Source organism: Copidosoma floridanum, unplaced genomic scaffold, assembly GCF_036245765.1.
Source record: "Copidosoma floridanum isolate Cflo_tuat_1 unplaced genomic scaffold, Cflo_Japanese_pri ptg000032l, whole genome shotgun sequence".
Classification (NCBI taxonomy): domain Eukaryota; kingdom Metazoa; phylum Arthropoda; class Insecta; order Hymenoptera; family Encyrtidae; genus Copidosoma; species Copidosoma floridanum.
Genome location: NW_028321909.1, coordinates 2,323,056 through 2,343,963, shown reverse-complemented (window position 1 = coordinate 2,343,963; position 20,908 = coordinate 2,323,056). Strand labels below are relative to the sequence as shown.

General features: G+C 37.2%; 1 protein-coding gene across 1 annotated transcript; it reads right to left on the bottom strand.

Moving 5' to 3' along the window:
- Positions 1-1,945: 1,945 nt before the first annotated feature.
- Positions 1,946-10,929, bottom strand: LOC106643472 (uncharacterized). Its single transcript, XM_089597457.1, has 15 exons — positions 10,781-10,929; positions 10,430-10,705; positions 10,159-10,309; positions 9,930-10,089; positions 9,599-9,862; positions 8,328-8,541; positions 7,229-8,218; positions 5,032-5,222; positions 4,872-4,978; positions 4,105-4,452; positions 3,846-4,034; positions 3,718-3,764; positions 3,436-3,619; positions 2,467-2,587; positions 1,946-2,385 (listed from the first exon to the last, which is right to left on the bottom strand). Exons 1-15 carry the CDS (start codon positions 10,927-10,929, stop codon positions 1,946-1,948), a joined length of 3,831 nt encoding a protein of 1,276 aa, XP_089453583.1.
- Positions 10,930-20,908: the final 9,979 nt, after the last annotated feature.

The window sequence follows — 20,908 nt, the reverse complement described above, 5'->3', positions numbered from 1 at the left end:
GTTTTTTTTTGACAGAACCTGACAAAAAATCAATATGCGATAGTATTTAACCAGTAGATTATAATAAAAAAAATAAATCTTCCTGTGAACATCTTAAAAACCAGCATGTAATGATTTAGTTAGTATAAAAGTTTAAAAACTGACCTTCATTAAACATATTTGCGTGATTTAATATCAAAAATAAATAATTTTCGGCAACAGTAGTCTTAAAATCTTGCTTATTAGATTAATTAGAAACAAAAACAAACAAAAAAACCAGTGGACAGTGGATGCTTGGGTACCCAAGTAAGAAGTTATACTTCTATAATATTATATGGCAAACAATATAATTCTGAGTATAAAAGTATACCTTATATGAAACAATATTGTGTACGAAGGTAGTGCAATTATCGTTGAAATAAGTATATATGGACGATAATGGGTCTGGTTTTAATTAATATTGTAACATTTAATAAATTAATAATTATATATTACGTGGATAAAAAAAGTTTAAACTAAAGCCATGGCAACACATGTTGATTACATCTCTAACGTCACGCTCACACCTGACACATACTCTCACACACTCATGACTAGTCCATATATTAAGTACTCAAAATATAAATGTATCTAAAAAATTAAGAAAAACCATCCTGCAGTACCACTTTCTTCAATAAAGTAGTATTGCATACTAGTGAATATCCCTTTAAGACGTTCATCGCACATAGGTTTTTTTGACAGATATTATTCAAACGTCAAACGTATACTCAAAATAGCTTAAGAAATACCCCAAAAAATTGCAGATGTTTAATTTTAAAAAATTGCAATCTAACATGCAACCGTATGGAAAAATTACGTAAAATTGCATTTATATGATCTGTAAAAATCTTCCAATTTATTTGGTATAAAAGATTACTTTAAGATAAACCTATCGAATTTTCAAATATACCCACAAGTTGGTTTTCAAATAAATTTAGAAAGAGGGGATCAAGTATGCGTATGTAAATACATCCACATGAGAAAAACAATTGCCAGCTTTGCTGCACACATTAGCGTTCCTCACACTTCTCTGAACTTTTTCTCCGGTAACTATCTGAAGAACGTTCTCAAGTCAAAAAATCACCTCAATCACGAATGAAAAAATTGTGAAAGATTAAAACACAGTAAAAATTAATTGTTGTATTGTACGGTACAAAAAATTTGGAAAAAAAAATTGTATTAACAATTGTTTATTAATTGTAAAAGTAACAAACTAATTATGAGTAAATAAATATTTATTGATACATAGGAAAGCTGCTCTGCTAAAATATACTAATTTGTAAGTTTCCGAAAAAAACGTCAAACAAAAAAAATTAGTTTATCAAATAAATTATTTGTTAATGTAGTTTATAATATAAGTAAATGAATTAATGCACGGTAAATAAAAGTTTACATCAAAAATAAGTTACGAACTGTGTTATAATATGCAGTAATTGAGATTCTTACACAGGGGTCACTCATAGCAGGGTGGGTAAAGGTCTTAGCACACTTAGAATGTAGAAGGTCGGGGTTCAAATACATGTGGATGTGTCAATTTTTTTTTTTTTTGTTTTAGAATTGGTTAAATCGAAAAGAAACAAAATTTATAAAATTCAAAATGTGTGGTGTGATGTGTCGTGCGAAGGGAACCGGAAGTACATCACAGGGGTGGAGGTGAAGGGGGAGAATCAAACAAAATCTTCTTCCGTTACATTTTTTCTCAAGGTCAAAATTGGAAATCGTTGATTCACTCTCGCGCATAACGCACCAGCAGAAGTATAACTTCAAAAATTATCTCAGTGCCAATTTACATTTATATTATTGTAAAATGACAATTCTTCGACTATATGTGTAAAGGACCCAAAGTGCTTGATCCCCTTTTTAAAAGTAAATTCTTGCAGCGTGCTGTGAAACTGCAAGGAAATTCATTGAAAAAATTCAACACTAATTACCTTATCGTGAAGGTCTTCTTGTCAGCTCCCCTTAAACTTTTTTCTATATCTGCTTCCTGAACACCGATTGATTTGTCGATTTTTTCGACGATGCTGTCGTTATCGTAATCAGACGACATCTTCTTTTTTGCATTTGCAGTCTCTTTCTCTACCTTGTCCTTTTTCAAATCATCCGTTTTGTCCCTTAATATCTTACAGTCCCGAGATGTTTTGCTGTCTCGTTCGTTTCGGTCTGTTTTTATTTTTTCTTGATTACGCCACGAATTGTCCATGGCATACGTATCTTCGGCCAGCATAGGTAAGCGAAACTTTTTTCTCCGATCCATGATTTTCTTACTGCATTTTGTACCTTTTTCATTGCTATCCTCATCTATCTTGTCCTCTCCAAGCTTATTAGACACTTTGTCGTTATCAAACCAAACTGTCTTCTTGTCTTCTACTACAATATCGAAGAAAACATAAAATTTGATGTTTTGTCAGTAAATATGAACAAGGATAAACGCAAGTTAATGATTACCCAAAAAGTCACTTGAATTTTCAGATAACTCCAGTACCTCTGACGGTGAAAAAGTGTCCGAACTCGAACTGTGGGTCTCGTAACATTTTTCGTTATTATCGGAAGTGTAAATATATGAATCCTGAAAGAGTCAGATAAGGATACTTGAGCATCAATTACTTTCTAAATTTAAGGGATTAAATGTACAGACTTGCAATGCGCTATCAAAACGTAATCTTTTTTTTTTATTTTAACAATCTGGACTTTATTTCGGCCCTTGGTGTGCGCAAAGTGTACCCATGGACGCAAAATGCTCGCCAAGAGAAAAATGTCGTTAGTGACTCGAGCGCAAACCTATAACAATCCCGCCTTTCGAGCGCGTAAGTTATACCTCGCGCCGATGGTACGAAATGTACTATGTCTTACTTTGATCGTTTTTTTTTTTTTTTTTCCTTATTTTTGTACGTTCAATTAGTAGGAAACATTATTTTCATGGCTGGTGCGCATTCAGCCAGAGCAAGGACAACGAGTCCTGATGTTTGCTCTGGTGACAATGCACCACCTGGTACGCAAATAATTATTTTATCGCAGAAATATTTTCAATTACCTTCAATAGTATTGTATTTACAGATTTGACGTGAAATTCGGCAGTAATTTTACACAGTAAATTTTAGGTTTGGCTCGTGTCAACATTACTTAAGTATAAAAAATAAGAAAAAATGTCATTTTATCTATAGAGTAGATCATATTTTGGAGGTTGATGCACCCAATCCCGTTCACTTATATTTACGGTCTCTATACCATAAATCATTTTGTTGCAGTCTGAAATCTAGAATACTTACGTATCTCTAAACATGAGAATCACTCAGATAAATCATAGGTACTGAAGCATATTTAAAACTGTAGGATTGGTCATGCAAAAATCTAGGTTTTAGACTACAAAAATACGATTTCAGGAATAAAAAGCTAAAAAAAGAGAAAAAAAGCTACATTATCAGCGTTGCTGGACGAACTCAGTCTTTCGCGAGAGGAATCACTGTCAACGGACGATCCCGAGTCGGTGAGCGTGCTGTTGTCAATCTGACATCGAATCTTTTCCCGCGGAGAATACCAGGAGTTACTACTCTCGTCAACCTCAAAGTACTTCACTTCTTCACACACCGACTGTAAGTGCCTTCAAACGATTCATATCTTTCATGTACTTTGTATCAATTTATAGACTTTCATTTCATTTTTTTTTGCCTTGTCTTCATAAATAAAATTTGAGTATACTTTGGTAATTCTTTTATTTCAAACTTGACTTCATGTGGGTAACGGTACTTCTCATGGCTTGGTTTTTCCTTTTTTTGCACAGGTTCTTTCTTGAAAGAATTTTCTCGCTCTATCTCAGGTACTTTTGCAGCGCCACCACTGTTTCTCTTTCTCAAAGTAGACTTATCTCTTTTTTCAATTCTTTGCAAAGGTAAGAGATCAAGATTTTCATCACATGTGTTGGACAAAATCGAGGAGGACGAGTGTTCCGTGTCGTAGCAGGCGTTAATGGAATCTTTTCGATTCTTGTACCAAAAACTTTTTGCCTTTTTTTGTTTCTGCAACATATTTTTATGACAATTTTTTATCGACTGTTCTGCTTTTGTGTTAATTTAAATTGCTTTCAACTACCTTCTTAAAAGAAAAAACCTTTCCTAATGAAGAAAACAGATGCATGAGTTTGTTTCTTTTTTTGTGCCGTCTTTTTTTGCCACAAGTTTTAGGCAACAGCTCGTCGTCAGAATGCTTTTGCTCGTCAAAGTCCTCGATTTCGATCTCCAAGACTCCTTCCTCTTCTTCATCTTCGATTTCTTCCGTAGTCCAAGACTCTGTATCGGCAACTGACGTAGAGTCCGACTTTTCATCTTCTCCCTGGACCGAACGCTTTTTCCGTTTTCTTTTCCTACCAAGACCAAAACAGAACATCCGAACTCTGCCGTTTGACGATTCCTCCTCGCATGAAGGTTCGCTAAAAATCTTTGGATTGTTTTCAAACAGTAATTCTCATGACAAAATTTTGGTATTTTTATTCAGGTATTCACTGTCGATGACGTTTTGAGTTTATAAAATGTAAGAATTTCATGTGAGTACATTCAATTTACAACCAAATCCTGATTTACGAATATCTTACAATAGAAATGATGATGAAATTTTTCTATTGGCCGGGTGCAAGTCGTTGGAGGGGAGGGCTTGCGCCACTAGTCATTTTAACACGCAGTTTTATGGAAATGCCATTTCCATAACGGAGGCCCAAGTTCGGTAGTGGCGGTCACCAAGCTAATTTTTTCTCTCTAAGAATTTACGTGAGCTTTGGGACCCAAGTTAGGGCAGCACTTTACTTGCACCCGGCCAATACAGACGTGTCAAAGTTGTTATACTCCACACGGAATATTCACCTGCATTGTCACGTCATCGCGAATCTGTTGAGCTTCGACGTCTCGAAAAGGAGATCTGTAAGGCAGTGACACGCTTTCGTCTACTGATTCGTCTTGGTAACCTATCCAGTTTCATAATCATATGACAATGGCCATTATGTAAAAACAAAATTTTATCACCGATTGAACTGACTATAGCTGTATTTCGATGACTCATCATCCGAACCATCAGCCACGGGTTCATCTTTCTTTTTGGCTTCTTCTTTTGTGATTTCCTTTTCTCCTTCAACTTTTCCCTCCTTAGCCTTGGCCCTCAACGCTTCCATTTTTTCCTTCAGATGTGACATGTCCAATTCCTCCTCGGAGGAGTCTCTGACCAGTAAAAAGGGAATCACTATGTACAATGCAAACATCAAATCATCAGAAATTATAAACGTCATTCTGTTAAAAAAAATGCTAGTCATTTGCATTAAACTCAACTCTAGTTAAAACACCCTCCAGAAAAGAATGACTCATCTTTATTACGTAATACAATGGCGTAAAACGTGTAACATATTTGATAAAACGTGACAAAATCTCGTTATTATGTTACATATTATAAAATGTAAGGTATGTAAATTACGTCACTAGGGCACAAAGTACAAACATTAGGGCCTGAAGGTCGTGGTTGTTGTATGTTGGTGCCCGAGTCATGTATAATGTGTTTTTTTACCGAGGGCGCAAAGTAAAATTTTCTTACCATGGGCACAAAGTGCATCTACCGCTTTGCGCCCTTGGGCCACACTTTGTGCCCTTATAATCACTTTGAGCCCACGAGAAGAAATATTTTTCAGGCCCAAAGTACTTTATTGCTCTAGGGCTGAAAGTGATTTACTGGGCGCAAAGTGTGCCCACGGGAGCGAAATTGCACTTTGCGCCCGTGGTAAGAAAAACATTATACACGGCTCGGGCACCAACACACAACAAACTGTACTTTGTGCCCTAGTGACGTAATGTATCATTTCCGCCCTCGGGTGGTTTTGGAAGGCTGGTACTTCCTCGGGCAAAAAAGCAGTTTTCCGATACTCGTTCGAAAAGTCTCCTTTACAAACCTCGTTACGGACCTCGCCTTCGGCTCGGGCCGCAAACCTCTCGGTTCGCAAACAAAGACTTTTCAAACTCGTAGGAAAACTACTAATTTGCACCCGTGGCCTCACTTTGGGCCCAGTAAATCACTTTCGGCCTTAGAGCAAAGAAGTACTTTGGGCCTGAAAAACTTTTCTGCCCATGGGCTCAAAGTGATTACAAAGACAGAAAGTGTGGCCCAAGGGCACAAAGCGATAGATACACTTTGTGCCCATGGCGAGAAAAACATATTTTCCTACCTCAAGTATTTCTGAGAGGCTGGTGTGCCCTCGGTAGGAAAAATAGTATTCACCACATAAGCGCCATCGCTCCACGGTTACCACGCAAAATAGCCCCGGATGCGATGGCTCTTATCTGACGAAAACTACCAAAAACGTAAATAATAATATTTAATTTTGATACGTGTGTAACAAACAAATAAACATATAGAACAATCTATTTCATGATGTAATTTTATCACTTAACAATACTCGCAAAAAAATAAATAGCTGAAATATAGCTCATAATTGTAGCTAAAAATGTGGCTAAATATCTAGGTGTATGATGTGTTTTTATCTATATTCAACTACACTTTAAACTATACTTTTCGGCTGTATTTTTAACTGAGAATTTATGTACGTGCAACCAGTAAAAAAATTTAAATTGCTTACACAATAACGTACACACAGTTAGCGGAATTGGAAGGTATTATCATGCAAATTGCAACACCTAAAGTGGGGAACTAAACTTATTTACATGCTATTTAATTTAATAAAAAAAATATTTTTACTTCTGAAAATTATAATAAATTGGCTGAATTGTCAGCATGGTAAAATTTAGAGAGGTCGCTAATTTTGTGTACAGCATTAACGTGTAAGCAAATACAATTTTTTTACCGGGTGCCCGAACATACTTGTACATCTGTATTTTCGGTTAAAAATTTACCTGAACATAGATAAAAATACACGTCATAAAGCTGAATTATAAGTTAAATTTTAAGCTATACTTTTTAGCTGTTAATTTTTTCCCGAGTATCGTCAGATTTCATGAAAATAAGTCACAACATTCGCATTATTGCATGACGTAAGTAATTTTATTACGTAACAAAGGTACGTCATTACTTTCAGGTGGGTAAACCAAACCACTTTGACCATTGATCGATCATTAGCAGGGAATTAGTATGCAGGAAATAGTTGTGATTCCATATTTGCACGAATCGCACAATGGTACAGTATAATACCCAGTTTGGAATCCACAGTTACACAAGGACTTACTTTTCCTCGCTGATGTCCGTGAGGTCCCCGTAGTCCAGGGGCGATAGGCAGACCGTGCAGAGCTTGCCCAGGTCCTGGAAACACTGGGGACAGTAGAGACCCGCGCACCCAGGGGTAGGGCAAGCCACGTGGGGTGCCAAGGACGACCGCTCGGGCTGGCCGCAAAGTACGCAAGCACGTCCACCCGATCGCGGTGGGCCCAGCAACTTTTCCAGGAAGGGAAAAACCGCCCGAAGCCGTTCCCGCAGGGTCACCTGCTCGATACCCACGACATCGGCGTGAAAGGCAGTGCCCAGTTTGCGACGCAGCTGCCGCCTGGCAAATTTGAGGAAAGAGCCGCGGGACCTGAGGATCCGGTTGTACAGCCAGATGGCGCGCTGCTTCGCCCTGTCGGGGTAGTACTGGCTGAGCACCGCGTGGCGCAACCTCAGTCCGTAGGGCTCAAAGAACGCCATGACCCAGCAGAGAAGAGCCACGGTGGCTATTCGGGCGTACCCGTCGTAGTCGGGAGGTCTGGGCTCGGGCAGGCAAGCGGAGTCCTCCACTTGGGTGTTGCCGCGACTGTAGGGTGAAAACGCCCCGGCGATGCCACGGAACAGCTCGGCCAGGAAGCCGGTGCCCTTGACCTGGACGGAGGATGCCGCGAAAGCCTGGCGCTGGCGCTCTCGCGGCCGGAGCAGGCTCATCTTGCCGTGGTACCTGATTGTGTCGAGGGTCCAGAAGAGGCAGTAATCTATGGCCAAGTAGACCGCGAGCTTGACGCAGGCTAGCGCCAAGAACACTGCCGATTTGGCCAGCCTCGTTCTCTCGGATCGGGCCAACAGGATGGAAGTCGGTTTTATGTACTTGGCGCGTTCTCGCCAGTTTAGGGGAAACAAGGTCTCTTTGTCTTGACGCGCGCGCCTCAGGTCAATGTCACGCATGTGGCCGGTCAGGTAGTGGTTGTCGAAACGATCACTCGTCAGCCACTTGTATCGGTAGTGAATGACTCTGTGACAAAATAATACAAGATTACGTTTCAGGGAGATGATTGTGGACGCGGAGGACCCTCTTCGTTGTACAAGGTGAAGCTCAAACTATATATGTATAATAGGTATACCGCAACACGAGAAAAAAGAAGAAGAAGCAGGCAAGTAAACCGGCCCAGCCGAAGATCCCTAGAAAACGGCGAGTCCTTGACTTGATTTCGGACGATATTTCTGCGGATATCTCCCCGAGGCTACGGCTTTTGTTTGTCTCCATGTGGTACTCGTGCTTGAACCTGATCCTCACAAAGAACATGGCCCTCATACCCCGGCTGAAGGCCCTCAACTCTGCAGCAATAATGAAAAGTCATTGGGTACATACGAAGGAACATTCATTCAAAATAAAAAGCTTTTATCATTCTAGTTCGAGTCCAGATTTCAGACAAGTAATAATATTTTATAAGTAATATTATTTTTTATTATCAGTCGTTGTTATTTTTTTTGTCATAAAAAACATTTAAGAAACATAGAAAATAATAATTAATTGTTAATTGTCACTACTTGATACTTGATGATTGAAATTTCTCAAAAACTAATAGTTATTAATAACTGCTGCGAGTAACAGATTATTTATATTGTATACTGTATTGTATATCAGATAAAAAAAAAAAATAATTTTTGCGGGCACTTACCAATCAATCTCGTAAACAAAACAAAAAATGATAACTAATAATAAGTATTAGGACGTTTCAATAATAACTTGTGACAGAAAATTGTGAATAATAATTTTTACTAGTTGTCTCAAATCTAGACTTTATAAACCAATTTGTTTATTAATTTTTAACTTATTGTTTAAAATAGTTACCGATTTGAACCAAATCGAACTTTGTACGACACTTATTTCGTTCGAGATGTTGAATAGTTATCGTTTTCAATGTTTTCCAAAAGTTCAAAAGATGCAATTTTCAACAGTAACAGCAAAAACTGTGTTCAATAAATCAAGCAAGAACTGCGAGATCGAAGTTTAACAAAGTCAACAGTAGTTCTAGTATTTTTTAATGCGTTTAATGCTGTTTTGACGATTATTACATGATGAACTGGTAGCCAAAGATTTAGCAATAAGCTTTGGTTGATTCTATAGAAGAAAGTTTTTGATGCACCTGATATTCAGTACAGATTCCGTATTTTATTTTTCAACAGTTGGGTTTGGGTATATAATCATCGTATCAAATTTTCACGCGAGCCTTACTCGGTTCTAGTCACAGACATTTAAAGCTAAAAAATTGTACGGCTTAGTAGAAACGTGGATAAATGAATTATGTGCAACAACGTTCAAAAAGGGGCAAACGAGATGTGTACCGTGTCTACAATGTGATATTTGTCGTTAATATATAGCTGGACCCACTTTGCTTGACCTCGGCGACAATGGCGTCGGACACGTAAGAGACGAGGCCGCAGATGACATCGAGGGGTTTCAGGGGCAGACAGACGACCCGCGCGGCGCCAGTAACGACGCACACCTTGCCGAAATTGTCCCCCAGACGCCACCGGCAGTCTTCGAGGGCCCTCTGGAACATGGCCTGGCACCTCTCGTACGGCGTGCCGAACTCCTTGTTGCACAGCGAGACCACGCTCGCCAACCACTCGAACGCCGACTCGATCACCTGCACTGCAACGGGGATGTACCCTCGGGGTTACTACACCGTGAATTTCAGATTAATAGCCGATCGACCTACGAATGCTCATGACGAGTCTCTTCGTCGCCACCAGCATCCGCCTAATCTTTCTCGCGACTGCCTTGATCGACCTGACGATCTGGACGAGGGACTGCCTGAGCGCGTAGAACGGGTGCTTCACCAGCTCAATCACGGACCTCACGGCGTCCTTCAACTGCTCCTGTTTTGGGAAACGGGGACCGAAATGAGCGACACTCGTGTCAAACGTCACTTTGCCAGGGCATTTTACCTGTACACAGGCCAGCGACTCGGAGAGGGCGCCCAAGTTGTGCAGGGTATTTCTCGCTGGACCAGCTAGGGTCAAGATGAAGGCGTAGGCCATCAGAGCCTGGCGCCCGCGTTTCGAGAAGAACTGCGGCAAGAAGAGGAGGACGATGCACCTACGCGTGGATGAAAACAAAAAAAAATTAGTCGAGCTTTCGTTAAATAATACGTGTACGTGGTATTTTTACAATCCATAGTTGCGTGGTCATATGTGATGGTGGGTGAGTTGTTTGTACCTTACGTAGGGGAAAAAGGCTAAGCCGATGGTGAACAGTAAACCGAGGAGGGAGCACAGGAGAGTGGCTATGGTAAGGGACAAGTGGAGCTGGAAGACGAAGAAGACGAAGAAGACGTAGGTGAGGACGATCCCGCCGAGAAAGCCGAAAATGCTCTTGAATACGTAGTTTTCCACTGTACCCTCGGTTCGCAGTAGAACCGTCTTCTGATACACCCACGAGCTTTCCGGGCAGCAAGCCAGTTTTCTCACCACCCTCCGTACCTTGCGTCTCAACCTGTTTGATTTTCCTCTGTTTTATTGAATCGATATCCAGAAATAGGGAATTCCCTTGGACATGAATTTTACGCACAGGACTCTCTGGTGGCGTATTTTTTGACCCAACGTGTAGCGCGGCTTCTCGCCCTTTGATACTTCGATCGAGCGCAGTTTCTCATCGTGGTACGTGCGCCTTACTCTTTGGAGTTTGTTGGCTTTGAGCATCAGTTGAAAAAATGCCATCTTCTTTTATGTCGCTCGCGTCAACGTCTCGATGGATTCTAGTTACTATTTTTTGGTCGAAAGCCTTTCAAAGCCTTTACATGAAACTTAGGTTATAAATACCGCTGTTTACGGTTGATGACAGATATAGTTATGTACGTATACATTACACCTACTCGGAAAAATTGAGCATTCATTTGATTCGTTCGTTGAGCATATTTTTATGTTTGTTTACTTATGGGTACAGGTACGTAGGTACATTTCCTCTAACGTAAACATACTTGAGGACGGATATTTTTGTTTGCAATATAAAGTTGGGCTTGAAATGTAATAATGTATTATTTATCATATAATTACTGAAAACGAAGCATTACAACTTGAAAGAAATTTTTTTTTTGTTAGTATTTGCAAAATTTATTTTTTTTTTTTTTTTTTTTCAATTACCTTCTATAAATAATTGCACTTAATGTAGAAAAAAAAAATTATCGGCAATTTTATTTTGGCTCAATATGATAAAAAAAGTGTGCCTCCAGGTCTCCAGGTATAAAACAGCCCTTGTGACTTTGGTAAGAAAATGGCAATCGAGATTTGGGCGCAAACGTACAGGAATCTCGCAACAATCGCGTATTTCGATCGTTATTATGCATTATCGAAAGATCTAAATTTGGTATGTTAACGAGTAATATATCACCCTGCAATAACTGAATGAGCCGAATTCGTCTCGATGCTTTTCGCAGGTAAGTAAGAAAACGTTGACTAATTTTAATTAAAATAGTCATTGAAATTAAAAAAAAAAATTATTTTGTTTCAATCAAATGTTTCAAGTTCAACCTCAAAACAATGACAATACGTATGATCTTTGTATTATAATACCTATCGAAACACTAATTCTCTCTTTTAATGGCTTCAGGTAGTAACCTTGCATATTGTACACACATACTGGTGAAAAAAATTATATGGATCTAAACCGAATTCCGAAATCGATCATTCATTCTCACATTTCGTGTTTTTAGTTGATTACCATAATTTTAATCTCTTTAAAAATGATTTTTTAATAATTAAAATAAAAGGTTAGGCAAGTTTAATTGTATTTAAAAATTCAAAACTCTTACTAATTTTGAGAGTTTTTTGAAAGTGGCAAACAATTGTATTTTTGAAAACAAGGATTTAGCTTCAAAATAACAAAATTGATATTACATTAAAGTTAATTTTTTTTCATTTCAACGTGGTATACCATTTGTATTAGACTTGCAATGTTTATACTGTAATTACATGTACACACTTGTAAATCAAATTATAGGTTATTCCTGTAAAGACAGAAAAAAAATATCATGTTAAATACTTTAACATCATATCATATTATAAATTTATAACCATGGTACATATGGTAATATTATTGCACATGAAATCACAAAGTTTAATTTGGCTAATGTGTAATTGATTAAATGTCTTATACTGCAAGTCTAATTCGAAGACTGTATGCTGCGCTAAAGTGAAAAAGAAACTTGACCTTCATTAATTTGATTTCGTTATTTTGTGAAACTGAAACTTTACTTTTAAAAATGGAATTTATGACGACTTCTCAAAGGCTTTCCTAATTAACAAAAATTTCGATTTCAAAACATCAAACTTGCATCCATTTTTATTTTATTTACAGGTAATTTTTAAGGGAACTAGACAAATTAGGTGCATTAATATTTTCTAATGATACATATTATATCGATGCATATATCAATAAGTAGCTTTTTAATTCACAAATTGTATTGATTTGTTTATCATTACATTTTTTTGCTTCCTTAGACTTTTTAAAAAATACTGAACTGTGTACGTATTTTGTCTTATACATAGGGATGGCCTGATCACGTTATGTATACACGAGTAAATTCCCGATTGTAGATGTGGAGACATCCATTATACCGTCCCACATCAAACATATTACCTATGACACTATTTCTTGAAAAGATAACGAGTCTAATGAAGTGAGATTTTTGCCCTTGCAAGATTTAGGCAAAAATTTATTTTTTGGCTACTTGGTGGCAATCGACCACAATGGTAATGTATTTGTGGAATTCATCAATGCAAACGCATATCGAGTTAGTGTCAGTGCACAGCAAGTAGAATTTTTTGAGTATGAAACTACTCAGGTTTTTACTAATGAGCCAAGAGTCAACGAGGATGACAACGCAACGTGTCTATCGATGGAATATTCGAATCTTGGAAAGAACCACTGAAAGATACTCCTATCAGAACAAACAACGTACAGAGTGTAAATATTAAGACCCTCAGGACAGTAAATAATAAAAGTGTGAAATAGTTATGGAATTGGTGGATATGTCAGGGTGTAACAGCACATAAGTCGAACACGTGAATTAATTTACGATTTTCCGTACGTATTTGACCTAGAAGGTGAACCACTAGGGACAACGCACATACTGAGACATCGCATAGAGACAGCAACGGATTCGCCCATACGAGCCTTAGAGGCATAGGTATCCATTGCAATAAATCGATCAAATGAGAGTTGAAATCTGGAATATGTTAGAAAGCAACATTATTGAACTTTCCACGTCACTACATCTCTCAAAGATAGGGATAGTACCCAAACACCCTGTATCTAATAGTGAAAAGAAATGGTGAGTAGTAACAGATTTTAGACAGTGATGAAATCTTAGTGGGAACCTGCTACTCTATGCAGTTTCAGAGCCAATCGCTAATCGATAATATATCGACTGGCAGATGCAACGTACATTGCCGTGATGGACTTAAGGCGGGTTTTTTTTGCAGATTAAAACAGATAAAAGTGGTGTACACAAAACGGTATTTTCAGGGTTAGATAGCCACTATCAATATAAAAGAATGTCAATGGATGCGTGGGAACAACAGATACATTCTTAAAGGCAATAAGCCTCGCGTAAGCTGGTTTACATGGTCACTAGTTAAAAATATACTTTGATGATATAATGATTATACGTGCAGAGGGGTCAACGCAAAAGTCGTTGCTGGAAGTTACTTAAGAAGCTTAGCGATGCTTGCCTCACTATTGAGCCTAAGAAATGCCAGTTCTAAAAGAGAGAAGCGAAAGTATTGGGATACATAATTGGCAATGGCAAAATCAGAACAGACCCAAAACTGCAAAAGTTGAAGCTGTAAAAAAGTATGTAATTCCTACGAATATTTAAAAAATTCAGTAATTTCTTGACTTTATGAATTGTTACAGGAGGTTCATACCGAACTTTTCGAAAATAGCGAAACCTCTGAGCTCTATGCTCAGAAAGGGATCAGGATTCGTTTGAGGCAAAAAACAACAGGTGCTAAAAGACATTATGTGTAAAGAACATGCAGTTTGAGCAGTATCCGATTGAAACAAACCATTCATAGTGACTACAGATGCATCCAATTATGCGATTGGCGTCATTCTTAGCCAAGGTGAAATTGGTAAAGACCGACCCAGCGAGTATACTTCGCGCTGCCTTAGAGGGAGCGAACTGAGATATCCCACTTATTATAAGGAATTGCTGACAATTTTATTCGCTAAAGAGCAATCCCGCCCGGACTTATATGGAAGACCATTCACTGCAATAACAGATCACGAACCGCTGAAGCATTTTTATACTACTAAGAAACCCAACCTTAGGTTCAACAGACTCAAAGCTTATCACAGAAGTAATAACTTTGATATAGTGTACCGTAAAAGCGTGGAGAACAATACTCCTGACGTTCTATCACACAATCCCGTAGTTAAGGAAGAGGAAATCAACCCCGAACTGCCTCGCTTGTCACAAGAAAAACAAGTTTTATGCAACGAAATCAGCCCATGAGGAAACGAAAGTTGGAGACTCTGAGGAAGCAAGCTCAAGCATGTGAGTTTGGAAAAATAATACTACATTAAATCAGAGCTTTAATAAAACAGAAACCAATAAATCAAGTTCAAAGCCAAAAGAACCGGACTGTATGGTCAAAATAACAAGAGAGGAAATTATTCTAAGCCATCCTCAAAGAAATTTTGAACTTTTGTGTTCAAGTGACAACCTGGAGGCATTTAGCAAGGTCCAAGCTGCTAGTACCCCTAACAGGAAAAAAGTATATAAGGATACAACGGAATCATCTGATAATAACCACAACACTACAATAATAAATATGGAATTAGAAAGAGCAAAACAAGAGAATTATTACGCAGTGATGAAAGAGATAACATTAAGATGTTCAAGACACAAGTTATGACTTAACCAGGCCATTGCCTCTCCCACTATTCTATAACATTGTGCGATTTGTTAGAAATCAATGCACAATTACAAAACATGCTTAGAAAGTCCCACCATCTGTAAGGATGTGGCAACCTAAGAAAGGCGAAAAATATATTGGACTTGGAGACAGAATGTGGAGGTTCTAACTGAAAATTAATATTCACTAAATTGTTGAAACAAAATATTTCTATTCATTAAAATCTTATCAATAACAAATACACCGATTACTACTTTAGGGTAAATGACAAAGCCAACTTAATTCACCTGCATTTGTATGAAGAACAATTTGTGTCTTTTATACAAGCAGAAATGAATTTGAGAAACGTAGTCTCACACGTGAAAAATAGCGAGGAAAACGGAAATTATAGCCAACGAGTTTCTGGAACTTTTGTCAAATCGCCAGAATCACATGAGAACTGAACTGAATAAGTTAATGAACTTTCCGGGTTCATAGTGCTTGTAATGCACTTAAATCCCTGGGCATAATTAAGAATCTAGATATCCTGGATAAGGCTTAGTGGGACCAATTTTCTAAATTGTTTGAAGACATATTTAATATAGAGTTCACACTAACTGTAATTTCTCAATAAATATTACTACACCACTGGTCAAAAAAGATACTAACTAATCAAAAAGTACCACGAGTCAACAATAGGAGGACGTAGAGCAATCAAAAAGACGTACAAAAGACTTGCAAATGACTTGTTCCCGACAGGCTCGGTTAACTTTAAGCAACTAATTGTAAGTTTTTCCTCTCCTTCTCTTTAATAAGAAAGTGTTTAGTTTTTCTTGTGAGAGGAGGTGCTTCATTGAATGTCTCAAGCATAGCGGTCGTTGATACGATCGTTGTGTCGATGTTTGTGTGTCTGACGACGGAAGAAGGAAGAAGAGGTGTCGTTCAGGGCCGATTTGACACCACAGAAGCATTCTGTCGATGAATTTACGGGACGAGAGGGGTAAGGGTGGAGAGAAGGTTCCTTTCCCTCTCGTGGACGGTCATCACGAGACATTCGAACATAAGCGTTATTTTTTTATTTTTGATAGTTTGTTGCCATAGCAACTTGTTTTGTAGTTAAAAACGAAAGAGAGCAAAAACGTCACTTTCGCGACGGAAGCCTTCCTGTAAACTACTGCTGAATCTTCGCTTAGTTAAATAAATTTCCTTCTTTTTCTCAAAAGTGTTTGTCTTCCTTTCTGCGTAAAGTAACTTGTACAGTTACGTGACTTTTATTGACGAAACATGAGGCGAGAAGTCAAACAATTCGTAATGAGATGCGGTATATGTCAGAGAAAAAAACTTGTTAAATTGAAAACTCGGCTACCAATGGTAATAACGGATACTCCGTCTTATGCTTTTGAAAAAATTTGTATTGACTTTTATGGCCCCCTTAAAGCTACAAAAAAGGACATGGATGGATTTTATTAGTGCAGGACCTGCTGTTGAAATACATCATCCTAGGGATAGCAACATCGCCTAACGCCATAGAAACGGATCGAATATTATTCAACTAAGTTTTAGATTTTTTCAGTCCACCTGATGACCTACTTTCAGATAATGGTACCTACTTTAAGAACAAATTACTAACAGAATTTGCAAAATTGTTCAATATAGCTGAATATTACACTACGGCGTACCATTAACTGTCTAATAGTAGTATAAAATGAATTCAACATACAGTTACAGAATAAAGAAACTCATAAAAATAAAGAATTAAGGCCCTTCATGAAAATCATAAAGATTGGGACTGATGGATCAGCTCATATTAATTCGCATACAATACCACAGAACATGGGGTTGATACCGTTTGAATTAATGTTTGGCAGAAAAGCTCGTACCCCATGGGGGCAACTTCGAAAACATAAGAAAAAGAGATAACGGAATATGTGAAGAATCTCTCAGATACTCTCAAAAATTTACAAACTATGGCAGCCTTCCATGTTTTGCAGGCCAAATACAAGTCTAAGTATTACTAAGACCCTAAAATCAATACATGTCGTTTTAGAGAGGAAGAAATGGTATTTATGCTCAAAGAACCGCAAAAAAATTTTGATAATCAATACTGGATTTTCAAAGGCACCACGTAATACTAAAAAAAGGTGACATCGTAAAAACAACCCACATTGACAAAATAAAAAGAACATCGGGAAAAATATCTGCCTAACAATTATAAGAGACTCTAAACACCTTGTAAACCAATCCTTCTTCCTTTTTTCGGCCTTCGGACGTAAAAAAAAAAAACATCAGCACAATAAAAATAAAATTTTAGGCGAGCTACCGATCCAATAACCCAAATATTTGAGGTCTTACCACCGTTAACGGTCTTCTTCTTTTAGGGCTCAGATAGAACTATCAGTAGAAAATAAATGGTTCATTAGTCGAATTGACAATAACTCAGACCTAATTACAGAGAAAGCAGGCCAAATAGCTCTTTCAAGTACAGTGTGGAACATCAAACGACATATCAACGCTGCGAGAACAAGAAGAAAATCTGCTAACTGCATGGAAAACTTTAGAAAAATCCAACATTATTTCTAACCAACGGTTTGGATTACTTTTATTTACAGAGGATACTATACTAGGAGAAAATAACGCAGTTCAAAACAAGGCGCGTACAATCGAGGAAGATGCACTCCATGACTCCATGCATAATGACTCTCCGACCATGAGTCGTGTACGTATGCTCGATTGGCGGTGCTGACGTGACTCAAGCATGAGAGGTGTGGCTTATTAGTTGGTGGCGGATAGGTCGCTTATAACAGCGCCTCTAATTTTGAGAGAGTGAAATGGTCTGAAACGTGAGGACCTGGCTGGTGAAGGTATCAGTCCGATTTTCTGGTTAAGTCATTATGCCAATAAGAGTTAATGGATGATTAAATAAATAAAAGAGGGCGCTGGTGCATAGTTAGCCAATCTGAAATCATTGATTGATGATAGGTGATCGATCAAGGGTTGCTGGTAGGGGATTTCTGAGGTATCGAACAAGGAGTAGCAGGCCTCAAGTAGTTGAGTAGAGTTGAGTTTCTCTTTTTGTGCAGCTTTTGGATTTTCCGTGGATAACGTGATTGATAAATTCTATGCATCATTGAAAGCATTTGTTATGCTGCTCCAGGTTTCATGGGTAAAGGCTTCTAGAATTGACAGCTGTGCGGGGCACTTTGCCGCGAGCATCAATCACAGTAGGGAAACACAACCTACGAAAAATTTCTTAATATATATATATATATACACAAAAGAATAAAAATACAATAAGTGATAAGACACAATACAATAACCAATTAAAATAAACAATCAAACGTTTGATCTCAGAAAAACTAGAGATAAATCAGGATACGTTGATAGTAGGTACTCCAATAATGGCTATTGGCACTTCCTTAAAGGGAACAACTACAGGCGCACAAAGTGACGCCGACGAAGCTCAAACAATGATTTATGGACGTGCAACACATTGGAACCAAGCAAGTTCTTTCCATTGCTGTTGGCTCAACGATCATCTCCTACACAAGAACAGGAAGCATTAAACAGAACCAATACAAATAGGCTATCAGCACCAAAAAAAAATCATAACAAAAAAAATTTCATACACTTACATACTGCACGCGTATTATTACCTCATTATGTAAATTAATTTCCAAACCGCAATGTACAGACCACCTTGGAAGGTAACATGAAACAACAATAATAAAAATAATGACAATGACAATGACATGACTGCTACAATTTGCACACATGGAGATTTGAAGAAGAAGAAAAAGAAGAAGATGCCTCTGTACTGTCGCTTTACGCTTTCCCGTGATCTAAAACGAGAAAAGAGCGATCGAAAACTCACAACACCACAGACGTTTCACATCAAATTTTTCTTTCATTACCTTTCCGTACTTATACTCTCAGTGGTACCAGCACTGCACTGTATGAAGCTGTATGTTATACTCAGTGAAACTTAATTGATCGTATATATTGTCAAAATAATTAACACGGCTGCATCAACACACATTAGTCCTAATACATACGCAGCAATTAGTATTTAAGTATTATGTACAAGATTACGATTCTTCTAACCATATGTATCAGAGTGTAACATGGGCAGTGTTCTATGAATAAGGTAACTTTTTTCCGACAAACAATGTTTGAGGATCCTCAGGAACGAAAACCTGCGGCCTTCGGACGAGTTAGGGATGATGGTTAGCTTAAGCTCGAACTGTCAATGTCCTCACAGTCCTCACACGCGCGCCGAAAGGCGCAAACTCAGGAAGTCATTTGCACCGCGTTATTATAATAAGTAATACGTTAATATACTTATAAGTATCACTCTTCGATACTCCTAGACGATTACGAAATGCTGCATCAGCATTAGTGAACTTCCAATACAATGGTATTTATTACAAAGTGATATAAATAGGAGTTGTAACTCGACGTAAGTCCTTAATAAAGAGAAGATACGGCGAAATATTGTCTCCTTACCTTTCTTGAATAAACGGTTGAAAAGAACCCTAACAGGGATATAAGGCATACAAGTCTCTCGTACTTATATTCGTAACAACATAAACAAGTGTGTTACTGAGAATTTAGAATTTTTGCAATAAACATTTGATCAACAAAAGTTTTGTACATTAATTACTATTTTACAAAAAGGCATATTCATTTTAGGCATAAGCTTGCACTCGGGGCCTGCGTAGAGCTTATGTTGAGTGATAAACTAGGTATAACTATGTCATTTAATGAGTTATTAATAATCTTGACTAGGTTAACTAAAGAATAAAATATCCGAATTATGCATGATAAGTAAGGACTTAAATGACAAATGTTTTTCTTATGATTCATTTAAACATTTACACTAACTTCTGCAGTTTATATAAATATATACTTGAAAAACTTCTTTGTTTTATTATCATATTATTATCATTATTATTATTATTATTATTATTATATTATTATCATTATTATTATTATCATTATTATTATTATTATTATTATTATTATTATTATTATTATTATTATTATTATTATTATTATTGTACAGCATTTAGACGAGTTGGTTGTGTTCTTGTTTCGATATTTCAAACATTTTAAAGAGATTTTCGTTATTCGCTGTCTTGGGATGACACTGTGGACGAAAATGGCAATCGCAAAAAAGTCTACTCCAATAAATTCTATGACTTTGTAGAAAAAATTTTAGCCACAAATTTAATGCAAAATAGTAACACGTTATAAAACGAATTTTTGACATATTTGAAGTGATTATTACCGTTTAAAATGTCAAATTGGTATTAAAGAGAAAAATTTGCCTATCAAAAAAGTCTTACTTCAATAATTTTTTATTTGATGCCAGCAGCTAAGCTTATGAATTTCGACAACTAATTCACAACTGATGAATTATTTTTCAAAGTTACTAATATCAGTACTGTTGTCTTAAATTTTAACCATATTTAATTATTATTGTTATTTAGTCCATAATGATTTTTTTAATATCTAAAAGTGAATTACAAGAACGTAAAATAAGATGCACTATATTTGCTTGACCACATATAAATCTAGAAAATAAGTTGTAGCTGAAGACCTGATTTTTTATGTTAGAATATTTTATTTAAATTTAGTAAAATTTGATTTTAATTTCTCAGAATTATGCACTTCAGAGAACGGGGAAACTTTTAATTTTTTTTTTTTTTACTGAAATTTTCTGGATTTGATCAGTTAGTGGTATGAAAATGAAGCTACAATCCAAATTTCAGCCCAATCGGGTGTAAACTTTTTTAGACAG